The sequence below is a fragment of the Leopardus geoffroyi genome, chromosome D4 (genome assembly GCF_018350155.1).
Source record: "Leopardus geoffroyi isolate Oge1 chromosome D4, O.geoffroyi_Oge1_pat1.0, whole genome shotgun sequence".
Lineage (NCBI taxonomy): Eukaryota > Metazoa > Chordata > Mammalia > Carnivora > Felidae > Leopardus > Leopardus geoffroyi.
Window position 1 is genome coordinate 61,227,094 of NC_059342.1, and position 12,305 is coordinate 61,239,398.

Below are 12,305 nucleotides of genomic sequence, written 5' to 3' on the forward strand. Positions count from 1 at the left end.
AATGGTGAAATCCTAAAATTCCTGCTTAGGCCTCAGCTCCAGGCAAAAAATTAATGGGCCTCCCTGCTATACAATGGATATGTTGCAGTCTGTCCTTCTAAGGTCAGATGTGGCTTGGAAGAAGCAAGCACACCCACCCTCACACACACAGGGTGGAGGACAGCCCTACACACCCCAGATCTGTCCTGGAGTCTCACTGTCAGGTGGGGATGGGGAAGACACAGACCAAGTCGTGTACACCTTGCAATGTAAGGTGAGTATACTACCATTCCCCATTTGGGGGCAGGGAAACTGAGGCATGGAGAGATTCAGTTCCCAAAGTCACGTGATGAGTCAGTGAAAGCCAAGATTTGAACCCAGGCAGTGGGCCCCAAGAGTCCTTGCTCTTCTCCACGGGCTCATGTCACCCTACGATGCTGCAGCCGCCTTCCCAGTGTTCCCTCCCGGGATTCCCAAGGGCAGCAGCTTCTTGTTAATAGCACTTGGTGCTCCCTAAGAATGAACAGGTTCTGTCATCTGTACAGGCTCTCCAGTATTAGACCCCAAAATGGCAGTCATCTGGGAGAGGTGGAAGGGCTCTGGCCACCCACAGTCTCATCTCCAGCCCGTGCCAGGGCGAGGAGGCACACACGGACAAACAGAGCCTCAAGTCCCACCTGCTGCCTGGGGGCCCCGGGCAGGTACCTCACCTCCGTTTCCCACCTGAAACATACGAATTCTCTCACCATCTCACTTACAGGTGGTTGTAGGTTCTACAGGGAGTTTACACAAAGCTTTGCAAACTACATTTATAAATTATAAAGATACTATAGTTTTATGTTATATTATACTGGTGCCATTTAAAGTAAAATTTCTTGGGTGGCTCAGCTGGTTAAGCATTGACTTCAGCTCAGGTCATGATCTCACGGCTTGTGAGTTCAAGCCCTGTATCGGGCTCTGTTCTGACAGCTCAGAGCCTGGAGCCTGTTTCGGATTGTGTCCCCCTCTCTTTCTTCTCCTCCCGCGCTTGTGCTCTGTCTCTCTCTCTCTGTCTCTCAAAAATAAACAAACATTAAAACAAATTAAAAAAAAAAAAAAAAAAAAAACTTCTGTAACTTTTTGAAAATCCTTATTCCTTCACTTTATTTTTTTTAATGTTTATTTATTTTTGAGAGAGAGAGAGAGAGACAAAGTATGAGTGGGGGAGGGGAAGAAAGATAGGGAGACACAGAATCCAAAGCAGGCTCTAGGCTCTGAGCTATCAGCATAGAGCCCATCACAGGGCTCGAACTCCCAAACCTCGAGATCATGACCTGAGCTGAAGTCAGCCACTTAACTGACGGAGCCACCCAGGTGCCAGCCCCCACCCCCGCCATGTTAGCCATTCACTTTAAAAGCAGGCTTTCTTTTACGTTCCCCCTTAGATACTGAACAAGATTTTTAAAAATTTTCTTCAAGACATTTGATGTATGTAGAAATAACACAATTTTTTTTCTGAGAAATTTCTCCTATCTTTCCTCCTCTATTTTAACCATCATTTTACTTTCCCGGATAAAAAAAAAAAAAAAACAAAACCCTGAACCAGGTGCAAGCTGGTGGAGAAGGGTCTGCTTCCTTACGAGCCCCAAGCTCTCTGAGGTACAGGCATTATCCGTTTCCCTGTGTCTCTCTGGGACATGACAGCTCACACGGGACGGAGGGCCTCACAGGACAGATGGCGTGGTTCTGACAGAAACTGCCTGCCCCTGGCAGTGCCAGACACGCCCCTCTCCCCACACACCCACCCCCAGCCTGTCCCCACAGCCAGCTCCTCAGCACCTCTCTGCCCTCTTGCCCGGGGCCTCCCTATCCCGGCCTTCTAACTGGAGTCTCCCTCCCTGTGAGTCTGCCCCTAACTCCCCTACCGACCCTGGGCCGCCATCCACGCCACAGGCCAGAGATCTTGCTGGCCCTCGTCTGCCTCCAGACTGTGGTTCAGAGGGTCACGTCCACGCTGGCCAGGCCCTCTCTGCTCCAGAGGCGCCAGCCTCAGTCAGGCCCTGGCCAGGCCAAAGTGCTGCTGGTTCTCTGCACATGTCTGCTCCCTTTTCCCAGGTGCCCTTCTAGCCCCACTCCCCTCCCTCAAAGCGCAGTTTATGCTCAGCTGAGGTCTCCTCTGGCCCTCACTCTATAGGCCCCTTCCTTGGGCTCCCATAGCGCTCTGAGTGTTTCTCCCTATCCCAGGGTCAGGCGCTGGCAGAAGGACTGGTAGGGGACAGCGACCTGAGTAGCATCTGCTTGACTGAATGACCACATCGATCAATATTCTACTGCATCCCCATCTGCACTGACCGTCTCAGTCTCTGACCTCTGTCAACCCTGGGGGTTGCCAAATCCTCACAGCTCATTTTAGGTGGAGAAGCCAGAGACTGAATTCTCCTCATGTGAATACTTCTGAAGGGTTAGCAGGATGCGGCAGAAACATCTGTGTCCTTTCAATATTCATGCCCTACTTTTTTTTTTAGTAATAGAATCCTAGTTGTCAGCTAGGCACATTTCCATGAAGCTAAAGTACTGTATTTTTGAGTTTCCCTTGCATATGAGTATGTCAATTGACAAACTTCTGGCTAATGAGATATAAGAAGGTTTATGGTACTTTGAGGAAGTCTCTCTAAAAAAGGAGAGCATGTGTCTTTTTGCTTCCATCTCCTTGCATCCTGGTGCCTAGAATGTGGATGTAATGGCTGGAGCTCTAGCAACCATACTGGACTTTGAGGATGAGGGCCACACACCCTAGTGATGGTGGAGCAGGGAAGCTAGAAGGAGCTTAGATGACTCACTTCAAAACTTTCTGTGGGGAAAAAAAAACCTTCCATTTTGTTTAAGATACTATTATTTGGGGATTTTCCAATATATTCAGCCAAATCCATCCTAATATAAGTAGAGAGATGAAAATTACTAGTCTGTCTTCAGTTTCAAAATCACAAGATGAGAAAATGTATTAACTTCATTCCTCTTCCAAATTCTCAACATGGACTAAAAGCATATAATAATAGGGAGAAATTTTTACCAGCCTTGGAAGTGAGGGAAAATTTCTATCTGTATGCCAGGTTCTTCAAGGAATTTCTTAAGGGACTAACAAGTGCCCTGCAGCTGTGGGGATGGGTGAGGAGGTGAGGGCAGGGGCAATCAAGGGTGTTAAAACCTGAGTCCCATCAAAGCCTTCAAGGGAGCACGGGGTCTCCGGGTGGATAGACAGCAAATGTCACACAGTGCTACCTAGCTCGTATGTTGTCCAGAGAGGGGCTAAGCACAGGGGCGGGGGGACTGCTGAGCTGGCTCCTAACAAGGGCACTGGCTCAGCTAGCCTCACAGTACCTTACACACACAGAAACCCTCTGGCCACTGGCTCCCAGCACCCATTCCAACAGTGCTGTCTCAGGACTCTGCACATTCCCAACCCCAGAGACCGTGGAGACTTTCAGGTGGGTGGGTTAAGACCACAGCAAATCTGCATGGTCCGCTTTCCGCCTTCCCTTTAAAACTCTGAAAGCCTCCCATTTCATCTGGAACATACCTCAGTTCCCTACAAGGGACAACTGCAAGAACCGGAGGATGGTGAGTGACAGGTATGCCCCAGACATGCCAGCTCCAAAACTGGGAGGAAGCCAAGAACTCAGAACTACCGTTGCCTTGTGAAACAGACATGGCCCCGGAGACGTGTTCTCTGTATACTCCAGGAGGGTATGGAACGGATGAAACAAAAGCAGGCAGCCATCAGCACACAGGAAAGACTTCTTGGCGATGAGAAAAAGTCACTACTGAAGTTTAAAATGCCAAAGTCGCAGGGAGGACACACTGGATATGGCAGAAAAGCACATGGAGGAAGGAAGCCACTGCACTCTGTCTGCTTCTTAAAACCAAGTACAAACTCCTCAATAGCATCACAAGCCTGTCAGGGACACTGAGTGGTTGTTGTGATTGCTACTGTAATTATGACAGCTGTCATGTACTCAACCAGGCAGAATATTCTAAACCAACGGTGATACCCTGGTGGCTAGTGGGCCTGCAGAGGAGTTTTATTTGGCCAAAACATAAGTTTTTTTTTTAAACAACTTATTGAGATATAATTCACTTATTGTACAATCCACCCATTTAAAGTATACAACCCATAGGGAATATAGTCAATGCTACTGTACTAGCGACGTGATGGGACAGATGGTAGCTACCCTGGTGGTGAACACAGCATAAAATATAAACTTGTCAAACACTAAGTTGTACACCTAGAACTAATGTAACATTGGGTGTCAACTATGTGCAAATCACAAAATTTTTTAATTAAGAAAATGAAGTGTATGATCCAATGATTTTTAATATATTCAGAGCTGTGCAACCATCCCCACACTCAATTTTAGAACATTTTCATCACCTGCAAAGAGAAACCCACCCCCAGATAAGCAGTCACTCCCCCCCACCCCGTTCTGTGCTCCCCCCACTCCCTGGCAACCACTAATTACTCTCTGTCTCTACAGAGTTGCCTATTCTGGACACTTCTTATAAATGGAATCATACCATATGTGGCCTTTTGTGACTGGCTTCTCCTCGGCATCATGTGTTCGAGGTTCCTTCATTTTGTAGCGTGTCAGTGCCTCCTTCCTTTTTATGGCCGAATTATATTCCATTGTATAGCGCTAACAAATCTGGCCATTCACCAGCTGATGGACATCTGAGTTGTTTGCCACTTGGTGGCTATGAGGAATACCGTGGCTGTGAGCATTCGTGTGCGAGTCTTTGTGTGGACATATGTTTTCAGTTCTCTTGGGCATATACCCAGGAGTGGGATTGCTGGGTCACATGGTAATTCTATGTTTAACATTTTGAGAAACGGCCAAACTGCAGAACAGTATTTTTTTTTGTAAAAAAAATGTGATTGTGAGTGCTTTTGAGCACTCAGATTAACACAGAGCCTACGTGCAGACACTTAGCATAGATTCATTAGGATTTGCTTATGACCCTCTTTAAACCTGAAAGCCAGTCAATCACCTTCGACAGAAGCGCATGCAGGACAGACACGAACTTCACTAGCGAGAGCGGTGCTCGAGATCACAAAATTCTGTTCCAACAGAACAAGCCATAAGGTCCCGGGGTCTCACTGCAGTGAGCTGCACTAAGCGTGCTGAACACAAATTCCGCCTGCCGTCTCAGGGAGAGAGATCAATTAGGCTTGCAGGATGAACACCCACATGTGTGAGACCATTTTCTTTTATGGTAAGATTTAGATGGACGTTCAAAAATAACATCCTTACCTCTTGCTCCTCAAAAATGGGCTGATACTTCTCAAGTGATAATTTCTTAAGGATTCCAGTCAGTTCATCTTCAAGAGGGAAAGATGTGAAAAGATATTTTAGAATTTGGCAAAAGGCGTCAGAACAGTGGTCTTCAAACTTTCATAAAACAGTGGCAATCCTATTTCAAATGAAATGTCACAAGAAACTCTAACACAGAAAGCAGACCTAAGCTGCACTCGTGTGAATGCGGCAGGGGGTGGGTCCGAGCCATACTTCCCCTCAGGGCAGGCCCTTGGCGTCTCCCCAGACTCCAAACATGGGGGTGTGTGTGCCCAGGCTGACCCTCCAATGGTTGCAACCCCCAAGTTCTCAGAGTTCTAGCTGCTAGGACTAAAACTCCACTTTCTGTCCAAGAATGGTTTTTAATTATGATTTCTTGACTGCTGGTAGCTGCACCTGCAGCAAATGCTAATGCCAGCAAGTTGTCAGCGAGGCGGAGAACAAACTTAAGAGAACAAGCAGGTGGCTTCAGACCAGAACTGGAGTTTGGCTCAGTGTGAGGAGGCTGTGGGCTTCCTGAAGGAAGGACAGACACATCTGAGTGGAACAGCAGAGCCAGAGGGGCACAGAGCAGGAGAAAACAGAAGATTTTGGATATCATGATTTCAGAGCAGGGAGGGTGAAGAAAGGAGACAAGACTAGCATCTGGGTGGGGGTGGGGGGGGGTAGTTTGAAAAAATATTCATTCACACATTCAACAGGGAGTTACCAGTCCAGACATTAGGGACTCAATAAAGACCAAAACAGATAAGCAGGCTGCCAGGCCAAAGGCACTGAGGAAGGATGGAAGGGGGCAGGGGAAGATGACAGGGAATGGGAGAACATTATTTATTATAGAGAGTGGTAAGGGAAGGTCTCCTTTATATAAGGTAACATTTGAGCAGTAAATGGAGTGAACTGTGTAATACCAAGGGAAAGATCACCAGGCAGTATTCAGGCAGAAGGAACAGCAAATACAAAGGTCTTGGGGCAGTGGGTGCAATTCACAGAAGAGGGACTGGAGATTAGGAGGTCTGAGTTCCTTTTTTTTTGTAACATTTGTTTTTGATAGACAGAGAGACAGAGCACAAGTGGGGGAGGGGGCAGAGAGAGAGGGAGACACAGAATCCGAAGCAGGCTCCAGGCTCCGAGCTGTCAGCGCAGAGCCCGATGCGGGGCTCGAACCCACAAACCACAAGATCATGACCTGAGCCGAAGTCGGACTCTCAACTGACTGAGCCACCCAGGCGTGCCCGAGTTCCTTTTTTAATTTGTTCATTCAAGAGTGGATACCAACACGCCTACTACATGCTGGGAGTACAAGGATGGAAAGGTCCATGCTGTAAAGGAGCTCAGCGTGGCTGGGAAGATAAAATGATGAGGGTGACAGCTGTTGCACCATCAGTTACCTTGTACATAGGTAACCCATTTGCTCTTTACAATGACTGTAACGATCCTATCAGTGTCTCCATTTACAGATGAGGAAGCAAGGCGGAAAAGCATGGCTGCCATATCTTGGAGATCATGCCGCCAGTCCACGGCAGAGCAGGAATTCACACTAGTGGTCCAGCTACCAGGCCTGAAGCTACACACCGCCATCTCTCTCCTTGGTGACAAGCGCTGTGATGAGGGGCATCGACAAGGGGGTCTGGGCACAGAGAGGACAGCTGACCCACTTGAAGGACCGGAAAAGGCTTCACAGAAGAGTACTACTGTGCTAGGCTGTACGAGATGAATCGAGACCCAGGCCATACTGAACCCACTGTTGCTCCGTGGCACCAAACCTTTGCTCGGGCTGTTCCCGCCACACGTAGTCTTCCTCCGTAGTGGAGGGCTGGGAAATGGTTAGCAACCGGCTCTCTGAGGGAAAACGTATGTAGGGAGGTAGGTACATAAGCTTACTGTAGATTTTACTGATATAAAGGATGTATAGTACACAATTAACGTGTAATAATAAACTACACAATACTGTTTCTTATAGATCCCATGCAGCCAATGCTTGCGTTGCACTTGAGGCACCTCACTGAACGCTTTCACTGATTTTTCCCTTCCTCTTGAGTCCACAGCCAATGAGTATAGTTCCAACAGGGATGCCACTGGGGAGTTCCGTGGATGGGAACACGTAAGAGGAAATGAAACAATGGAGACGCATATTGGAATTTCATGTGAGCAACTCTGCTGAATGAGATAATGGTTTTAAAATCCTGGAAGAACACTGTCGCAATTTTTTTGTGCTAGTCACAATATGACAGACACACTTTTAACCTTCGTCTGCAATATGGGCATTTTCTCCATCACTGTCCAGATTACAGCTAGATGGTCTATGAGATAGTAAACCAACCCCTGATTGGTGGCATTTGCTGATGTCACGGAGTCAATACCCTGCTCCTGGCTGATTTTAGGCTAACAACACAACTAATGTTCCTGAAAGTGGAACGGAGGAGGGACGTGTGTAGTAGCACATCATGACATAGTATTCCTACGGCATAAACAGCACAAGTATTAGAAAAATGTACTAATAAATTAATAACATTTTAAGTACCCCATACCTTTATATTTAACATAATTTAATTATATAAGTTCATATAGTTTGACTTTTTCTTTCTTTTCTTTGGCTTTTTTATGTATTTGTTGTTGTTGTTGTTGTTGTTGTAATTTGACTTATAATGGCTGTGTTTCATCACTGGTTTATACATCTCCTGTAGATTCAACAATGGACTCTGGCTCACCGGCCCGGCCTGAGTGCCTGCTCTTCAGTGAAGCCTGTGCCATGGCACTCCATGCCTGGCTGATAACACAGATTTGACCCCATTTGTGTGGTGGTTACTTAAATGTATTGTGCTGAATGCAGCTGAATCCCCAGCCCGACTGTGAGCTAACCCAGCACAGATTAAGGCACCCGGGACACAGGCTTCACCACTCCCCATAGAGGGGGCTGGAGGGGCCACAGGAGGAAAGATGGGGCAGGGCAAAGGCTTGCATGTGGTCCTCGACTGGGGCCAAGTGTTTCCCAGAAGAATGTCATAAAAAGTAGCTGTCTGGGGATGGACTGCAGGTCTGTCCTTTGATAGTCTCATGCCCACGGGACAAAGGTCTTGCTGCCTCCAGACCCAGGAACTCTGGAGGGGAAAACTAGGCTTTCTACACCAGAGAAATTAAAAAGAAATTGCGGTCAGGTCCTCTTCTGTTTTTATCTCAACCAGGGCTTGCAAACCTTTTTAAATAATGAGAGAGAGGGAAAAGAGTGGGCATGGACAGTGCATACAGACCGCCACGGTCTCAACTCTTTTTTGGAAAAAGTGGGGGGGTACAAATACCTAACTGAACTTCTAAGAGTTGGATTCCTGGAAGCCTCCAAGGTGGGAGAATTCATGACTGCATGTAGAAAACACGGTTAGGGAGGAACAGGGTTGCTAGTGAATCTCTGAAGCTTTTATACATGGTTGCACTAGATATCACAAAACAATAAAAGCAGCCCCCAAATAAAGAGGATGCCAATGGCAGCATGCATTTACCAACTCAGTCCAGACCACAGCCTGTGCGGCTGATTTCAACCTATCACCTGCTGGGCACTTATCACCTGCTGGGCACCTTCCTCCAGGCAGCTGCGGGGAGACACCTGCAGCTGTGTCTGGGAGGCCCTGGCACACCTGACATTTCTCTCCTCTCTGAACACTACTACTTGGCTTGCACCTGCCTGGGTCCCATCTCTCCCCATAACTCTGCTCCCCCGCTCCCCCCCGCCCCCAACTGCCAGGACCACCAGAGGGCAGTTCAAGGGACAGGATTCTTCATCTCCTTTTGTCTTTTATATCTTCCTATCTTTATCTGAGGCCTCCCAGCACTCCTCCACTCCATCTTCCTTTCTGCATCTTCCCCACAGGAGGGACCTGCACTTCACCCACACAGGTTCTAAAGTTCTCCTGGTTACAGAGGACAGCTACTGTTTCTGCTTGCCCACCATCCTTCCCCTCCTCCTTCTGGAAACAGCACTTTGATTTCCCTTTGAGGAGTCCCCTCTCTCCTGCTCCCAATCTACAAAGTGTCAGCAGGGCAGACCCTGAGCCCAGCTACAAAGGCAGACATGTGACCTGCGCCCAGTCAATCAGCACGTTCCACTGCCACAGACGCACAGTCAAGGATACACAAATGTCCCGTCATTATAAATAGAGACGAGGCAGGCCAATGACGTTTACCCCAGGATTTTGCTGGACCTACTAAGAAAGAAGCACTCTTTCTGCTGGCGTTGCTAAGTTAGCAGGAGAAGTAAGCAAGCCTGAAGTTCATGGGGGACAACTTTGCCACCGCCTAGAGACAGCCTACCTGAGATATGGAGAGAAACACTCCCAAAGTACCTGGATCCACACACGCCTGAAGCACACCCTGGACACTTTCATTGTATGAGCCAACAAATTATGTTTTTTGCTTTTGCTCAAACCAGTGTCAGTGGAGATTGCGTTACTTGCAAATGACAGAATTCTGATCTGTACAAGGCTCAGGGAAAGGTACATCACTGGTGTTGGAGAAGCATTTCTACAAGTGTACGTCTGTGTACATAAACGAAACTCTACTAAGTTCAAAAACATTCTGAGGGAGCTTACCGGACGATTAGCAAAGTGAAGACAAAAATACAACGTAGAATCGGGGAAGAATGGAGACAGGTGTTTTTGTTTGAAATTTTAAAAATGACCTAGGACCTAGGATGGCTATAGCAATGACAGCACCTGCCAGGTCACAGAGGCAAAGAGGAAAGGCTGGCGTTTTGGGACCTTGGGGGGCTCACCTTCATCTGTGATGGTGCCGCTGCTGGAGCCCCCACTGCTCTTGGACTGCCGATGGGGCGAGGAGGACACAGAGGACTCGGCCGCGTGCCCTTTGGGCGAAGGGGAGGGCGTGAGTGTGGGGGAGGTGCTTTTGGAGGTAGTGGAAGTTCCAGACAAAGGCCGTTTGCTCGTCTCCAGTTTCTGCTGAAAAGAGTAAGACAAATACGTAAGCCATCACCTGGAGGGTAGAAGTGATTAAAACAGACACCCGACAGGGAACACGGGTGATAGCTGACTCAGCAAGGTATCTAAGCAGGACTATGAAATCTACTTAAAAAAAAAAAAAAAAAAAAAAAAAAAAAAAAAAAAAAAAAACATGCAAAGCAGAAACAGCATTATTGGAATAGGGACAGGAAAATCCTGCCCTGGAGCACAGAGGCAGGGGGTAGGATGGAAAAAGTGGCACTTGAGGAGCCAGGAAGTCAGGTACTAATCTTGCCCGTACAGCTACCAGCACTGTGTCCTTGGCCAAGTCCCCTTACCTCTCAGTTAATGCAGCTCTAAATGGAAGTGTGGCTTATAAATGCACGAGGTCCCTTTCTGCTCCTGACGTTCCTTCATCTAAACCAGTCATTTCCAACTTCTCACCAAAGAACACATCATTTTTCCCCTTTGTGTGTGTGTCATTTAGTTAAAAAAAAAAAGCGCCTTTTTATTTTTAAATACTTTTAGACTTATAGAAGAGCTGCAAAGATAGAACAGAGCATTCCTGTGTATCCGTCAGCCAGCTTCCCCTGACGTTAATATCTTACATAACCGTAGCACAATCATCAAAATTAGGAAGTTAACAGTGTAAGCTATGGACTTTACTCAGGTTTCACTGGTTATTCCACTTAATGTCCTTGTTCTGGTCCAGGATTCCACACTGCATAGACTTGCCATGTCTCTTTGACCTCCTCTGTGACAACTCAGTCTTTCCTTCTTTCATGACCTTGACACTGTGGAAGAATTGAGGTGTTTGCAAAGCATCCCTCAGTTTGGGTTTGTCTTATATTTTCTCATAATTAGATCTGTTTATGGATTTTTGGATTAATGACCCCAGAGGTAATGAGCCATTCCTACCACATCATGCCCGGGGTCACACAGCATCCATTTCTTATTATTGATAACGTTAACCTTGATCACTTAGTTGAGGTGGTGTGTGTCGGGTTTCTCCATTGTGAAGTGATACCATTTCTCTTTATAATTAACAAATATTTGGGGTGGGGAGGAGATATTTTGAGCTAAATATCTTGTTGCTCCCACTAATTTTGGCATTCTTTGGTCGATCTTGTCTATAGCAATTACTACTGTGATGTTCTAGTGATAGGAGATCTATTTCCCCTATTCCTTTCACATTTATTTTCTGGAATTCTGGACAGAAGAGATACTATTTCCCCCATTTATTCAGTTATTTATTCCTAGCAGTACGGGCTCGTGGACGTTTCTTTTATAATCTAATCGCTACTGCAATTTATTTTACAGTTGTTCAAACTATTCCAGTTTGGGGCACTGAGATCTTTCAGGTTGGCTCCTATGTTCTTTCCCCATGTCCATCTTTTTGTTGTTGTTGTTGTTTCTTTTTGAGAGCATCTCCTTACTTTCTGACACCACAAAATGCTTCAGGCTCATCTTGCATCTCCATGGACCCAGTACTGGAATAAACCACTTCTCCAAGGCTCTGGTCCCTTTTATTGGAGCATGGTATTTAGGAACCAAAATCTGGGTACTAGGCTGTTCGTGGCTACTGGGATATCACTGATTCTACGTTCTCTCAGTGGACAGACAGGAAAGTATACTAAGCCATGCATCCACATAGCCCGACTTACTTCCATATAAATCTGTGTGTACACACACGCACACACACACATTTACAACCACGCATTCGTACCGATTCCTCTGACAACAATCCAATATCCATGGGGTTTGTTCTAATATTTCCTCTTTGGTTCAATCTCTGACAGTTAAAAACTGGGCTCATTATAATTACTTATTTGCTCAACCCTAGTATATATGTAAAGTGTACATGTATACAAAATGTATAAATAAAGTGGTTTCGGAATTAAACCCACATCCCTAGAAGAACAACGACAACAAACGATCAACGAGGATACAGTGCTTGGGTATGGTTATGTCTTTTACTTAGGCCTCACCATATCCCCTTGACCTAGTTTTCTCCCCCCATCTCCCAACGTGTGGTTATGTCAGTCATTTGTAA

At 46.6% G+C, this 12,305-nt stretch overlaps 1 protein-coding gene across 31 annotated transcripts in view; it reads right to left on the reverse strand.

Moving 5' to 3' along the window:
* The window catches only part of ANKS6 (ankyrin repeat and sterile alpha motif domain containing 6), a 68,675-nt gene that overhangs the window by 31,345 nt on the left and 25,025 nt on the right, over positions 1 to 12,305 (reverse strand). For 24 of the 31 annotated variants that reach the window (XR_006710525.1, XR_006710523.1, XR_006710526.1 and 21 more), the window contains 2 exons: positions 10,069 to 10,252; positions 5,265 to 5,332 (listed from right to left, as the gene is read on the reverse strand). Coding sequence is in view for 2 of the 31 variants with exons in the window: in XM_045470307.1 (XP_045326263.1) it covers positions 5,265 to 5,332; positions 10,069 to 10,252 (252 nt within the window). In the remaining 29 variants the exon portion in view is untranslated. Of the gene's footprint in view, positions 1 to 3,535; positions 3,817 to 5,264; positions 5,333 to 10,068; positions 10,253 to 12,305 lie in introns of those variants that run through there. The other 7 variants (XR_006710529.1, XR_006710535.1, XM_045470308.1 and 4 more) reach the window with 4 other exon arrangements.